The sequence below is a fragment of the Phalacrocorax aristotelis genome, chromosome 7 (genome assembly GCF_949628215.1).
Source record: "Phalacrocorax aristotelis chromosome 7, bGulAri2.1, whole genome shotgun sequence".
NCBI classification, from domain to species: domain Eukaryota; kingdom Metazoa; phylum Chordata; class Aves; order Suliformes; family Phalacrocoracidae; genus Phalacrocorax; species Phalacrocorax aristotelis.
In genome coordinates this window covers 21,192,410-21,208,334 of record NC_134282.1, presented here as the reverse complement: position 1 = coordinate 21,208,334, position 15,925 = coordinate 21,192,410, and the positions used below count along the sequence as shown (strand labels likewise).

General features: G+C 36.6%; 1 protein-coding gene across 6 annotated transcripts in view; it reads left to right on the top strand.

Moving 5' to 3' along the window:
* ACSL3 (acyl-CoA synthetase long chain family member 3) overlaps positions 1–15,925 on the top strand; it is a 54,205-nt gene that overhangs the window by 14,280 nt on the left and 24,000 nt on the right. For 2 of the 6 annotated variants that reach the window (XR_012661544.1, XM_075099228.1), the window contains exons 2-4: positions 1,614–1,717; positions 7,092–7,513; positions 13,677–13,854. Coding sequence is in view for 4 of the 6 variants with exons in the window: in XM_075099228.1 (XP_074955329.1) it covers positions 7,163–7,513; positions 13,677–13,854 (529 nt within the window). In the remaining 2 variants the exon portion in view is untranslated. Of the gene's footprint in view, positions 1–893; positions 1,023–1,613; positions 1,718–5,048; positions 5,148–7,091; positions 7,514–13,676; positions 13,855–15,925 lie in introns of those variants that run through there. The other 4 variants (XM_075099229.1, XR_012661545.1, XM_075099231.1 and 1 more) reach the window with 4 other exon arrangements.

Below are 15,925 nucleotides of genomic sequence, written 5' to 3'. Positions count from 1 at the left end.
GTGGGTCCTTGCGCTTGCTCTGCAGTTGCTCCAAGTTTGGGAAAATGTGCGGAGCACCAATTCTTCTCTGGGGACCAAAGCATCATTTCCACCATTCCCTGGGGCTTGTTGGGATTTCCATCCTCTCCGTTTTAAGAAATGTGTGAAAACAGTTCTGCTGTAGCTGTGAGGAACATCTGTTTTCAAATATAACTGACTTAAATTCATATTGCAAAACAGATCTTCTGCCTAGATGGCTATACATTTAGGATTTTTACCTCAGCACCACCGTTAATTACATCAGGCTCTACCTCACTTCATAGTCAAGGGAGTTTCCTTGTGAAGCAGAGGCTGTTACTTCTGTGTACGTTTGGTTTTCTTTTCTACTTTTATGTAGATGACTACATGAGTATTATTTATAAATGAATTATAGCAATTTCGGTTTTTTAGATCTCTTCCTTTTGTAAGAGAAAAAGTCACTTGCTGAGTGCCAGCAAAGAAATGTTTTCACTGGAAGCTCTAATACCTAATTCTAGATGTAGTAAAAAACCTGCCTCCCTAGAGTTGCTAATGTTGCTTTTTAAGTACAAATGTAAACTAGTAGAGGCTAATTTCTGATACAGTTAAAATTTTATATTGTGGGCTTTGTTATATTGAGTACTTGGATTACTATTTTTTACATTGAAGATATCAGGCAATACATGAAGACAGGTATTTTGTCCAATAAACCCTAACCCTGTAAAAAACCCTTTATCTCTTCTGTGAATGTTAACAAAACGGTTTCTTTTTGTAAGATTCACTGATAAGAGAAATCTAATGAGCGCCTGCGGCTATAAATTGTTAACGGGAATGGGTTTTTTTTGCAAGGATTATCTTTGGAATGTCTTGGTTTGAGTTTCGTTTTGTTTAATTAGTACATGTGAAATCATGGAAGTGAAGAAATGGGGCAGTGAGCACCCTGGGTACTTACCTCAAGTGACAAATGGTCAATCCACTGAAACTGATCTCTGGAAAAGATTGTCTGCCTGAGAAGAACTGAATAGGTGTGTAAGTAATAACGTTTGCAGACAGGTAGTAAGTACAGATTGTTTACATATGCTCCATATTTTAGATGTGAATTGTGGCGCAGGTTTTTAAGTAAGACTTCTTTCTGCAAAAAGCAATGAATAGAACCTTGATGTGTAGTAGAGCAAAGTCAATAAATGTAATGATTACTATTTTATGTAGTCTTTTTAGAAAGTGTCCAGAAATATTTATTACTCAGGCTGAAATGTATTCTCTGTGTAGATAGGTGTATGAAGATAGGTAAAATTTTTCCACTCCAAATGGTAGAACCAGCGTTACACTGAAAGGCACTGGGGAGTTAGTTTGTTGGGGAAGCAAGTAGCATGAGTTACTGAATTTAATGCTCTTCCCGCCACCTTGATTATACTGGACTTGAGTATGAACCATGAATAACTTGTTGTGTTTTGCAGTTGGCCTTATTTTAACTTAGATGTAGTGTGCCTAGACTCTCCAGGTGACACACTGAAGTATTAGATGAGCAAAAGGTTTTTTTATTTATAAAAGACAAGTGAAGGAAAGGAGGATATGTTTTATAATTGCCATATTTAATGGGGATTTTCCATTTTTAGATTTCATGCAGCTGCCTGTGACAGCTCCTGTTGGGTAAACTGAGACGGGAACATCTTGTGTTGGCTGATGCACCTGTACCTGCCACGATGAGAAGTTGCATAAGGTTTCTTTTTCTTGTTAATTCATGCTTTTATTGTAGCATAATTATTATAAGCAGGTCAATTAGTAAACACATTCCTTTAAGGATTTTTTTTCTCATTTAACAAAAGTTTTCTTCTAAAACTAAAGGGTATAACAGTATTAGTGTAAGTAGTATATTAGACCAAATCACTGATTATGTATTAAGCAGGATCAGACCTGAAAACTGCTGGTTTACTTCTCCAGACTTGTGAATGAGTGTGCTGGTAGCTTCTTTTTGCTGTTGAAAAAAGTGTATAACTTTTTACCTGTGGTCTTACCCTTTCCCATTTGGTCACTACTTCATGAAACAGAATTGCGTATAAACAGAACAGCTATTATGTGTGTGCAGAAACATTCCTCTGCATGATTTTTCTAAAAGTTATATTTTTGCATAAATAAGCAGCTCTTTCCTCCAGGATTTAATCTGCCAACCTCTCCTCATTGCTAGTAAGGGTTTTTACACTGATTCCTCAAAAACCCCAACAGGATTATGCGAAACCGGAATGGGTACATGTCCTATAAGAACCTGAGTGTTTACAGCAAATCTGCAGACTGAACGACTAAGTTAAAGATATTTTCATGTGTCGTGTATTTTTATTTATCAGTGATTAAGCAGGAGTTACCTAAGAACAAAATTCTGGTATCGGAAAGGCAGTGGACTTTATCACAGTGTCATGATTTAACTAATACTTACTAAAACTGCTTGGGATCCTGTTGTCCTCTGCTTTCCATTCCTTGCCCAAAACGTTGGGTTTACTTACCCTCTTTTTGTGGTCAAAAGCAGTGATATACTTCCAAAATCAATGAGGTGACCACAAATAGTATTTCAGTGAAATATTAGAAGTCCCAGTTTGCTAAGTATTTCAGAGGGTAGGTTTCATTTTCAGATCTGCAAATTGATTATTAATTAGATATTTTAATTCTGAGTTTTTAAAATATAATATATATAAATATATAAGCTATAACAAAACAATAACGTAACAAAACATAACAAAATACCATACAAAATAACAATTGTTATATAGAAAATGCATGTGCAAATGCTGTATCTTAATGAAAACAATCATCTTTTACAATATGACTAAAACTGGGGTTTTTTAGGAGGTTAAATGACCTTTTCTTTTAAAAAGTCATTTAAAAAGAAGTACTGTCAAGTTCAGCTCCATTGTTTTGCTTGCAGTAAAAGAAAAAGGTAATTGTCTTACTGCTAGCACTCCAGTCTCAAGTTAGGTTAAGTTTTGTTCCTACATTGTAATCAGAATGTTTTTTTTCTTGGATGCTCTGTGACCCATTTAGCTGACTTTGATGTTCTTCTGTGAATGGCAATAATAAATCTGTTGGATGAAGGCATGTTAAAGTGAAACAATGCATCTCCTTTGCTTCCTTGGATTTTTCTCTTCAGCAATGTAGCAAACAAATGAAATCATGGGTTAAAATGCATCCTGTGTTCTTCAATTTATACAAGGAAAGAGGTGGAACCTTTATGTTGCCACCAAGAAACTTTGTGTTGTGGCTCAGCTCTCTTTAGAACCATCACTGTACAAAGATATTGGAACTTACCCTGCTATTGAGAGTACTATAATATATTTTTCTTGCTTGTTCATAAAGGGACCGCACTTTTCCCACTCCCAATTGCAATGGTAATTAGTTGATTGTAATTGTAATTACAATTGTAACAAGCATAGATGCTGGGTAAATATCACAGTCTGAAAACAGTTGCCATAGTGTTAGGGGCTGGCACAGGAACTCTTGCTAAAGTTTCCTATCTTCTAATTAGAAGATTTTAAAGAAAGAAAAATGGAGTTTTATTGGGCCTTTAAGGCAAGAGACTGCATTTTCAAAAGTTACTTTTTTTAATCCTTAAATTGCTTTTTAAGTGAAAATTTTTTGTAAGTGTTAAGTTTTAAAGGAAACTGAAGTAGATGACTTGTAACAGCCTCACTTTACTGAAGGAGAAACTGAAATAGCAATTTACTCAGGGTAACAGATTGTACATCAGAATAGAGTTCTAGAGCTGGATGCTTACTTTTCTGAACCAGGGTGACATTTCCCCTTAGTCTGTCCTGTTGGAGTGTTCCTTAGACCCTTTCTTGTGATGCACCCTTCATGAAATGGTGGGCATAGCACAACTTAAATTTGCAATTCAAAGCAGATGTTTCCAGGTTTGGGGGCTGTGTGTAAGTCAAGTAAGCCAGAAGAGAGAGTTTGGCATGAGACCATGGTGTGGTTGTTTTAGAAATGGTGGAAAAGTTTCCTCTCTCCTTCTGAGATAGGAATAAAGCTGCTGGGATAACTGCAAAATCAAATGGGAAGCTGCTATTCTAAAAGGGCTCAGTGCTTCTCTAACAAAGGAAAGTTACGAAACCCAGAGAGAATATTTTTGGACCGGCTCTGTTGTTTGTCAGACAGGGAATCTCCTTGGAGAACAATTTTCCAAAAGGCATTAAATCAGTTGCCTTTGTAAAATGTGTTCATCTGATTCGTGTCAATATGGAACAATGCTAGGGACACACAGTGAAGTGTGACCCTCTAACATTTGACCGTTCTGTTTGTGCTTGTGTAACTGAGGGCCGTTTAATTGACTTGTTAACTGTCTTAATGGTTGGAATGTTGATTGGCGATTTGTTAAGTTAACTGTTAAGAAAGTTTCTACTCCTAACTAAAATTCTAACACCTGAGAATTTTAACAAGATAATAAATAATGCTTAGGCCAGACAAGAGGGCATTAGCAATGAATGCTTCATTGACAAGAAGCCTCCTAAAAGAATACAATTCAGTAGAACTTCAAGGACTAACAGTGGAAACATCCTGATACAAAGGAGAGTGCCAAGATAAGGGAAGGCCACAAATCAGCCAGTGGTGATAACAGGGAACTTCTTGGCTCAGAAGGCGCTGAAGCATGGAAACTGGGGGAAAGGTAATTCCGGCAGGGGGAGATTGCGACCACCGACCCAATTCAGGACCAAAAAGACTTGCCCCCACAACCCGTAAAGAGCATGCGTGCTAATCTACATGGCGAGTGTGGCTAATTTAAATACGGCTGACCAAAGGCAAGAGGGATGCTTATCACTGACCAATGAGTGTAAACTTAGGCTTGTTTTTACTAATTGTTATTAATTAAGTAACTGAATATAAACCCTGTAGTATTGTATGATGGTATGCACGTTAAGCGGAAGGATCCCCTGTGCATCCAGCGCTTGCTTGTCTCTATTCAATAAATTGTAAACTTTAATTGAAATTCCGTTTAAGGCTAAATTAATTATCACACCTTCATTTTTGCTTGTGTTTGGTTAAATACTGTTTTTACTTTGTAGGAACAGAAAAGTTCCCTAGCTTCATAAGGAGGAAAAAAATGTGTCCTCCCCCGAACTGGGCCAGAGAAAATTATAGTACAATGTATAACTTTTCAAAAAGTAGGTAGACTTTTGTTTTGTGAACTCTGGATTCAGCTTTAAAACATAATTTTCTATGCTGCTATCAACAACGTCGGTGTTTTGCATAATTTTTCTGGACTGCAGTAGCTTATTGGCTGGCACATGATTATTTCCATTAAGTATCCTTCAGTGACAGCCTAAGAACATAAGTCTCTTCAAACGATTACTAAATTTGCCCTTTAGCCTATTTAAGTTTTTTTAATTTGTCATTGCTTTTGGCCTTTGATCTGAAAATTAAAATGTATACACTTCAATTTTTTTAGTTTTTAAATCCCTTCCCCCTCTACTGCTTCATTCAGTAAATCCTTACTGTGAAGAGCTGCTGTGCTTTATTTGCATACGTGTCTGGGTGCTTTGCAGAATACACCTTGGTGTTGCTTGGTTCCTTCACACTGCCTGTAACGATGCGGTGTTAACGATGAGGTTACAGCAGCTTGTTAGGGAAGAAGTTGATGGTGATATAGTTTTACTTGGAGTTTTAATAAATTGTACGGTTTAGAGGAAAATGGAATTAATCTCATCTTACAAATGAAGGATATTGGATTGATCTGCTCCCAAAAGGATGTACAAATCTAAGATTCGCGAAGCAAGGTTTCCTTTCATTACTGCTGAAGGATCGTAAACAGTACTTTTTCAAGTACAGCTTCTTTTCATTAGGGTTTTCATACAGTCAATGAAAGACATCAGCAAAAAATAATATGGTATTGGCACTGTATCTTACGAATGAAAATTTACTTTATTTAGAAAGAATTACTAGTTGTGCATATTAGGTACACATCATTATTAGTTGCTTGATTAATGGTATTGTTTTTAATAAAATTCTATCAATACATTTAAAAAGTTAACTTGGTGAAGTTAATTTATAGTTCATTTTGCTTTTTTATGCAAAACACTGATGTTTATAACTGGTAGCTCATTCACTGTTGCAGAAATTAATCTTCAGCCATTATGACAAATGTCCCTGTTCTCCATAATGATTTTAATTATTTTGGGTTTTTTTGGTCTTTAGATAGATGGGATTAATTTCTTGCCTTCACAGTAGAATACATTAGAAAGTTTCATTGTTGTGTTCTTTAGATATGATAAATGATGCTGTAGAAAAGTCAAAGTGAATATCCTGACATCATTAGGGACCTTGGAAAAGGTACATGTCCCTTCATAGTGCTGTTGCTAGGATTTTGGGGATATTTCTAAGCCATTTTCCAGTATTTAGAAAATATTAGTTATCTTATTGACATATTTATATAACAAGTGTGCCCATTGCATACCGGTACTGAGGCTGAAATCATAGGACTGATGGAAAGCCCCTAGGAATAAAAGAACCACCAACATTCTCTTGCATGCAGGGCCTTCATGGAGGAAGGTTACAATTTCCATCTCTTACAAAGGTGTCCCAGTCTGTTTCATGTTTGGAAAGCATTTCAACAAAGTTAGTGATTGGGGTTCCCACGTACAGAGCGGTGGCACTACTTGTGTTCTTAGGGCTTGTATGGACGTTGATGATTTACAGTCAAATGTCATAAAAGATTGCTAATGAAGATAGAAGTATATAGGTATTCTGATGTGGTTGGAGAGGGTCTTTTAAATTGTACAATCTCATAACATTTTCACATAAATACACACTATTTACATGTCATCTAATTAAAAATCCACGTCTTGAATTCCTTAGGTTCTGTGTTTGTGTTGTGTAGTGTCCAAAGAAATAAAAAGATAATTAAATACTGTAGTCCATTCAATGGGAATGGAAGAGTTTTTCCTCATATATCTGTGTCTTGCTTCCTTTCTGTTAGAGGTTAAGACTTTTAGTCTAGTTTCTGCATAAAAAAGACCTACTTGGATACGGATTGCAATAATATGTTTGAAAATAACCCCCTTGCCAACAGCTATAGAGTTTACTACTAACATTTTCTTTTCTCTTTTCAGATCTTTTTGGATCCCTGTCTAATTGATCCATGTTTCCAAACTCTTCCTTGTAACCTTCGCAAGCAGCCAAAATGAAGTTGAAGCATAGCATCAACCCTGTTCTTCTACAGTTTATAAACTTTATAATCTTGGTGTACTCCTTTCTAACATACATTCCGTGGTACATATTTTCAGGATCAAGGCAGGCTGTAGCGAAAGCCAAGCAGGTTAAAGCTAAACCTGTGAATAACAAGCCCGGGGGTGCATACAGATCTGTTAACAGTCTACATTGCTTAGCTTCAGTTTTATATCCTGGATGTGATACACTTGACAAAGTTTTTAAATATGCTAAGACTAAATTTAAGGACAAGAAACTCTTGGGAACACGTGAAATCCTAAAAGAGGAAGATGAAATCCAGCCGTCAGGAAAAGTCTTTAAAAAGGTAAGTCTTTCCAGTCTGCCTTCAAGAATTTTTTCAAAGTATGTTTTCTTTCTTTTGCAACTCTTCCTAGTCATGTAAAGCAAATCTGGGGTCAAGAAATAGGTTTCTCTACTTAGATTAAGTAGTTGTGAAGAGTTAAATTCTGTAATTCCCAACCTTTCATTACTCAGCACTTGAGGCAATTCTAAATCTTCTTTTTTGCATTCTTGAGTAGATATTCTTTTTTTTAATATAGTTTCAGCCAAAGAAGAAAAACGCAAATGTGTTTTAGGTATTTGTTTTTAATACTTAGCTGATGATGTAACTGGCTTTCAGGTTTTCCTTTTAGGTGAATTAAAAAGTCTCTTTGTGTTATTCTGAACTACGAACAGATAATACAGAAAAATTACTAGATGCCTATACTCAGATGTGCCTTTCCAGTAAACTTAGAATTAAGTTAAGGATTTACAGTTTTGCCCTCTGAATTCAGGGCTTAAATGAAACTCTTGTTTGGAAGAGGATTGCACAGACTTTAATTGGGAGAGTGGGATTTTTTTATGTTAGGTTTTTTGTTTTTTATTATTTTTGTGTCTATTTCAATCTCTTTCAAGGTGAACAGCTACTCTGCTAATCTGTAATCATGGTGTGTATGCGAGAGATGTAATTTCAGTATAAAATCTGTTGTTTCAAGGAACTTACTTTTTATAGTCCTTTAAGTTCAGGCCTGTGTTGACCGTTGCTGCTTTGTGTTTGTTCGGAGGCACTTAAAAATGCAGTTTTGCCTGAAGAAGCAAGTCAAGGTGCCGTTAACAGGATATGTGTATATGTGCAGATAGGTGTTAAAGGTCTGCACTTCTGTATTAGAAGTTGTTAACTACATGCTTTAAAGACAACTTTTACTTAAGATTGGTTTTCCTGCAGAAGAAAAATCTATCTCTTCATATAATAAAGGATTCCTTAAATACTGCTAGTTTTAATTCTGATATAGGAGTATAAAGTTTAAAGTAGAATTTCGTTAATATCACAATACGTGGCAAAGCGTAGTTCTGTTAAAGTCTTCGTAGAAGCTTTAATTGTTAGTGAAACTTCCTCCCAGTTATAGAGTTAATTTTTGTGTATGAAGGAGATGCTGGGACATACAGGTACATACAGGCTTTCTTGATGTATGTTTTGCTACCTCCTTGCCCTATAAAGAAATAAAGTTCATGTTATACAAAGTGAGCTTCTGAGCACAAATCACAATTTTGGCTGCCTGTGGTCTGTGCTGTGTTTTTTAAACATAATTAGTAATATAAAGCTTAAGAACTTAGGAGTTTTAGCGTTTTCCATTATGCAAAGTGTTCTGGTGTTGACCTAGTTAAATTACTTGTTTCTAAGTATTTAGACTTAGAAATTACCTAAGAAATTACCTAAGTTAGGTAATTTTGCCTAAGCTTGACACAACAGTTCATTATAGTCGATTGCCATACTTGCTCTTGTGGTATTCAGTTCCAAGTTGTGGCACTATCATGTAAGTCTACTTTTAATTTTTTTTATTAAGGAATACACTGTTTCTTAATAACTCATAACATGTTTTAGCAAGTGAGGAAGATGGGAAAATTTCACAGGGTACCTTGTTGGTTCTAAATGTCAAGGTTCTTTTCGTTTGATTTTTTTCTTTCATAACATGCATCTTTTTACTGCCTGATTCCCTTTAGAAAAGGCAACTTGTTGAGGTTTATTTGGTGCAACCTTTTGAAAAGGTGCATGACAACTTAATTCTTAGATATGCATATAACTTCTATACCTTAAAGGAGTTGCAAAACTTGTTAATTATATTTTCCCTTTCAGAGATTGAACACAGTGGTGGGAATGATTGATGCATTTTTCTGAGGTCATCGGCAAGTCAGGGGCAGATCGGAATGTAGATTATGGGTCTGTGTACTGAATTACATTACCTATTAGAAGATGTCTCTCTGTGCAAATTGCAGTGGGCTAGATTAGCCTAATTAGTGATTCATTAACGGGTTAAATACATGTCTCAAAAGTGAAATATTAAGCTTCTGATTCTTAGGAGAACTAGGTGTGCTCAGACTTCTAGCTGAAGTTTTCTAAAGCTAGATATTTAACATCTTTAAGAGCAGAGAATACATTAATTTGTTCTGAGAATAATGATATCCAAGAAATTACAGATCATCTGGAATTCTTATTATATTATATTGTTAAAAAGATTTATCTATTCCTGTGTAGTTGCCAAAGCAGCAGAAATTCATGGACGTTAATAAAATACAAATATTTGCTTCTGCTCACTTTGTTGCATTTTATAATATTTCATGTGTAGTTAGTTTTTCTGTTCCCTTCTGTAGTCTCTGTTAATACATGGATTGGAGAGCATACCTAATATTAATTTCATCAAATATGTATTTAAGTCAGGATAAAATAATATTGAAAGTATTTCAGAGATTAAGATGTCATGAATTGGAAAAATTAATTTAAGCAGAGCTTAAATTTTATGATGCTCAAGAGATGAACTTTATTCTGCTGGTTGATTATTTTATGTCATCTTAGTTATAGGTTATATTTTCATGTGCTTGCTTTTATAGATGTCAGTATATGGATTTTGCTCTGTGTGTGTTTTTGTTGGTTTTTTTTTAGGGATGGTGGTGGTATTTGTTTTGTTGTGTTTTAAAAAGGGTTTGTAACCAAGAACAGAATTAATGGAAACATAATAAATAAAACATAGGGTGCTATGTAAGTAATATTTTAGGGTGTTTTTTTCAGAAGTGTGTAGCTGCAATCCATGTTTTCATGTGAAAAAGGCCAAAAATAGACATTTCAAATAACCTCATTTGTATGACTTTTTAAAATGTACTTTCTACTAGGAAGTGTATTTAATCTGTTGTCACTGGTTTCCAAATTATAAGCTACTTTTAGGAAGACCTTGAAAGTTAGCTGAGGTCAGGTAGTTTAATGACTCTACATGTGCCTGCAGCTTTTTCTGAGGACATTTTATGGCATCTTCACACTAAAAAGTCTAATATAGTTGCCCTAAAATCCAGATTAAAGAAATGTTCACTGTGCAGCAAGTATTTAGTCTCTAAATACTTTGCTGGACTTCCAGATATTAATAAGTACTGATATTTAATAATATTTTCTAAGGTATTAAATAGATAACTCAAATATTTTTAATAACTTGCAGTTTAAGTATGTTTAAAAGCTGTTGCACTAGAGGGCAGTGTTTTTCTATTTAATGTAGTATTTCAAAGTAAACATTCAGAGGTGCCCTCTCTTCTGATGTAGTGTTTGGTTTTGTGTGTCTGTTTAATCAATTCTCAGTAATCCTGACTTCTTGGGCCCTTCTCTTGCAAACTCTTGGGCAGATAACTTCTTTACATGTGTAAGTAGTTATCTAGCACAAATAAGTTCTGAAAGTTGTAAAATTAAATGTGTGTGAATGTTGAAAATATTATGGCATTTAACATCAGTCTTAACAGGTGTTTACAGTAGAAACTGTACATTGGAAAATACTAGCAAAAGCTACTGAGGGAAGGGCCAAGAAGGGAGATGGATTTGGAGATATACTCAAATATAAGGAAGGATGAGAGCAACCATAACCTGCTGTGTCCTGCAAAAGGAGCATTTAGGGATGTGCAGAAGAAAGGGACATATGGCCAGAGGCAGTATATTAATATGTCATAGGGAGGGGATAGAGAAGAAAGGCTGAGCATGAGGAGGAAGAGAATATGGGAATATCAATATGTGGAAGTAGGAAGAGTAGAACTCAGAATAGCTGTGCTGAAAAAGATTTAATCTGTTTTCTCATGTCAGTGTTCTTCAGACATACAACTGAATAAAAATACAATATTTTTATTTCTACATACAGAAAAATAACTATGCTATACATCCTTTCTGTGGGCTTTCTAACCTCTTAAAGGAAAGCACCAATAAGGCCTCCATTCACTACTTTTTATCAAACTTTTTTAAGCACTGAGGATAAATTATTTAAGAGAATGAAAAAGGGAAAAAATCAGAAAAACAAATGTTATTCAGAAAGATCCATTTTTGACCCTATAATTATTTCAACTTCAGTGAGTTATGTAGTGAATGGTTGGAATCACTAAAAAGTGTTCATTTACGGATTGGCAAACTTAACAGAAACAGTAACAAGTGTCTGCTTGTATTTCTTGTCCCAGTTATATGAGAGCAGCATCCCTGAGGCCACGTTGGTGGTGGAGTATAATGGTGGAAAGGGTGTCGTCTGATTCATTTCTGTAAATTGTTTTCAAAGAATTTACAAGTCTGCCAATCCTACTGCATTTAGGGGGAAAATGTCCCCCAATTAAAATTACAAATGATTGACATTTTGAGGGGAAAAGGCACAATATTTTCTTTGGAAGCAATAAATGTTTTCCACACCAGAAATATCTTGGTGTGTTGAACCAGAAAGGAACTCCTAGGTCCTTCTCCTTGCGGGACCTTACTTCTGAGCACAGGTAGCGTGCGAGTGCTCTGCCCACAGTGCTGTGGATGTGGTCAGGCAGCAGTTCTGCTGTGGGTGTCTCACTGGTTACAGCAGAGAAATTCAATGTGGTCTTTCTTCTCCGGTAAGGTTTTTGGCTCTGTAACAGACTGTTTTCCAATGAAGCTGAGTTTCTGTAAATATAGCAGGAAAACCTGAGCAGATATTTGTGTGACCAATGTTTATTTTCTGGTGAAATTGCTAAGTATTGCTACTGTTGCCAAGTATTGTTTGTTTCAGTTTTGTTACATGATATTTCCCCATGAAAACATTAATGAAATTTCCAAGCAAATGCACATATACCTGTCCTGAGTTAAGAAAGGTTTGTCCTGCTAAACGAGTAGGTTAATGAGCAATATGCAGCAAGGCTGTAGTAGGTACAACTCAGTTACCCAAGAGTAAACTTCAGCAGTTTGAAGAAGTTTTTTGATAAAAGAAACCTATTAGATTTTATTTTTCTATTAGTGTTTGAGAGATTTTCAAGTTAGTTATATTGAGGAAGTGTGTGAGGAAATACAGGCTCATTAGAAATGTAGTTACATGCCAAAAAGTTGTTAGATTTTACAGCCCACAAGTTTGAAGTGTAGTTAAAGTTGATAAATGAAATCTGGAAAACAGAATGGAGAGAGGAGGGAGAATTTTGCTTTTCTACCTCTTTTTTGTTGTTGTTTCCTTGCATTTATTACTAATGCTCTGTAGCAAAAGGAAATGTTCGAAATACCTGACTAATAAAAATTAGTTTTCAAAATTGTCAAGGTCTTGTATATCTAGAGAGGTAAGGTATAACAATTTGAATTTTTTTTTTCAGTGCAAAACATATTTTCTGTACTGTATCTGTATATGAAGATTTCTAGGATGTCATCAAAGAAATAACCTATCAGTGAGAAAATAGTATGCTGAGGTGCAAGTGCACACATAGAAATCTGACACACAGTGAACTGTAAACTCAAATCCAATTTTACTGTGCACCAGCTTTCCCATATAGAACAACAGTGAGATTGCTTAACTTTTTCCACATGACTGTTCAGTACTGAGATTTGCCAGTAATTTCCAGTCTAGTCTTCAGTCCCACTTTTGCTTAGCAGTAAAAAAGGGCAAAAGGATTACTCCTCTTCCCCCGACATTTTTCGGAACAAAGGGAGAGGGATTTCACAATTTCTAACTGAGACCCGTTGATATACCGGCTTCTGGATTCCAGTTTCCCTGGGTTTTTGGTGTGGTTTTTCTTTTAATAAGAACAAACACCTAAGTACCATATTTGTGTAGCAGAATCTAGCCCAAATATCCAATAAAGCAAATATAGAGTATGTATTGTACCAGCTAGTGCTTTTCACCCTTTATTTAAAACAAACCTTTGTAAAAATCTGAAGACATATGGGTCAGAAAACTGTGGCCTTTCAGAGGTCTTCTGAAGCTACGAAATATGGTGGGAACCACGTGCTTTCCTAATGTGAAAACAGAAACTGAGGTGATAACATGTGTGGAGATACTGCAGTATTTGTTTTGGAGCTTCCACAGTCTCTGTAGGTTTTGGCAACAATATTATTTGCTATATTGAGTAAAGTGCTTTTAGAGTTTAAGCAACTTTTACTTCAAACATCTGTGGCTTCTTCACGTGGATAAAGATGTAGTAGGACATGCATTAAGGCTTTTTGTTTTCTAAATTGAATTTATTATTCTTATTAGGTCATCCTTGGCAAGTACACCTGGCTTTCATATGAAGATGTATACATTAAAGCTGTTAATTTTGGAAATGGCTTAGCAGTACTGGGTCAGCAACCAAAGACTAACATTGCAATCTTTTGCGAGACTAGAGCTGAGTGGATGATTGCAGCACAGGCCTGCTTTATGTGCAACTACCAGCGTAAGTATGCGTCTTTCCTAAAATATTTTTATTTTATACCAAAATGCAGGACCAAGTCCTGCACCTGGGTCAGGGCAATTCCTGGTATCAGTACAGGCTGGGGGATGAAGAGATTGAGAGCAGCCCTGCAGAGAAGGACTTGAGGGTACTGGTGGATGAAAAGCTGTACATGAGCCAACAATGTGTGCTTGCTGTCCAGAAGGCCAGCCGTATCCTGGGCTTCATCAAAAGCAGCATGGCCAGCAGGACAAGGGAGGTGATTCTGCCCCTCTACTCTGCTCTGGTGAGACCCCACATGCAGTGCTGTGTCCAGCTCTGGGGCCCTCAACACAGGAAGGACACGGACCTGTTGGAGCAGGTCCAGAGGAGGGCCACAAAATGATCCAAGGGCTGGAGCACCTCTCCTGTGAGGACAGGCTGAGAGAGCTGGGGTTGTTCATCCTGAAGAAGAGAAGGCTGCGGGGAGACCTTATTGCGGCCTTGCAGTACTTGAAGGGGGACTATAGGAAGGATGGGGACAATCTCTAGCAAGGCCTGTTGTGACAGGACATGGGGTAATAGTTTTAAACTAAAGGAGTGTAGATTTAGACTGGATATAAGGAAAAAACTTATTACAGTGAGGGTGGTGAAACACAGGAAGAGGTTGCCCAGAGGCTGTGGAGGCCCCATCCCTAGGCACATTCAAGGTCCGGTTGGATGGGGCTCTGAGCAACCTGATGTAGTTGCAGATGTCCCTGCTCACTGCAGGGGGATTGGACTGGATGACCTCTAAAAGTCCCTTCCAACCTAAACCGTTCTATGATTCGCTCTGTGATTATATGCATTATGTTTTTTTATCTTACACCACAATCTGAACACAAACCTTTTTCTTACTTCACTTGACACACTAAGAAAACTTAATGTAAAGTTTATACAGAGCATTTAAAACTACAAATAAAAAACACTGCATAAGGTAGAGACTGCACTTTTTGTAGTGTTTTGTCTTACTGAATGGAGTAATTTGTATCTGTGTGAACTTGGAGTATGGTTTCAATAAGTATGTCTTGCTCAATGAATTTGTGGGAGGTTTATTTTCTTTTAATCTCAAATCAGTACAGATTCCCAAGTTTCTAAAAACAAACAAACAAAAATCACACATGATTTCATTGACTCAGTTTCAGGAGTTGACGTCAAACCTTCATCTGTGCCTATAAGTTTTGTTTTAACTGGATGTTTTGTCAACTCTTCGATTTTGATTTTGGTTAGAGTTTATCATGTTATCTCTAAAAAGTGAATAAGAAAAAGTAAGTCCTGAACTTACTTTGGACAGCTCTTTCAAATTAAAAGGTTGCTTAGTAACTCCTTTACCAAACTGTAAGTCATTCCTTAACTCAAACCTTAGGCTGAGCCTGATAGTTTTTTTTTGTGTATTTTTATATTTGTCTGTCTGCTCTCTGCCTCTTGACTTTCTCATAGTCCATTGCATGTCATTTAATACATCCTAATTTAACCTGAATGCTGATTGGAGACTCTGCTCAAGGACAATCTTCAATCCTAGTTATTACTTCAGAAACCTTAGGACTGTGTTTAGTTTTGGTGAGCTATTTAAAATCAGTCCCACTCTCGTTCATAGTGTATGGTTTAATCATGTACTAACTGCATCCTTAACCCTGGCAGTGGACTGAGACTAGGTTCTTGGACCTGGACAACACTAATTTTCTCATGGAGTGACCATAAGAGAAGTGTCTTTTGGGCTTTTTTGTCTGGCTGACAGTCTTAGTCCCATTCTGTAACTTCTAGTTACTTATCCTTTAGTCTTCTGCTCTTATATTGTGGAGACCACTAACTCCATTGGGGCAGAGCTGAGCCTGCTCAAGGAGAAGGTGTTTTCTTGGCAGGATGTGTACACTGGGCAGTAGCAGGCTGTGCTGGAGGTGCCTTTGAGGAGTGGAAGAATAGGACAGAGTGACTGGAGGTGTCCTTGTACAGTTTCATGTCACAGCACAGGCAGAGACAGAGCAAAGCCAAGGCTGCTCCCCTTTCACTTGGGTCATGTAGAGGTACCATGGACACAGCTGTGGCCATTTCTGCC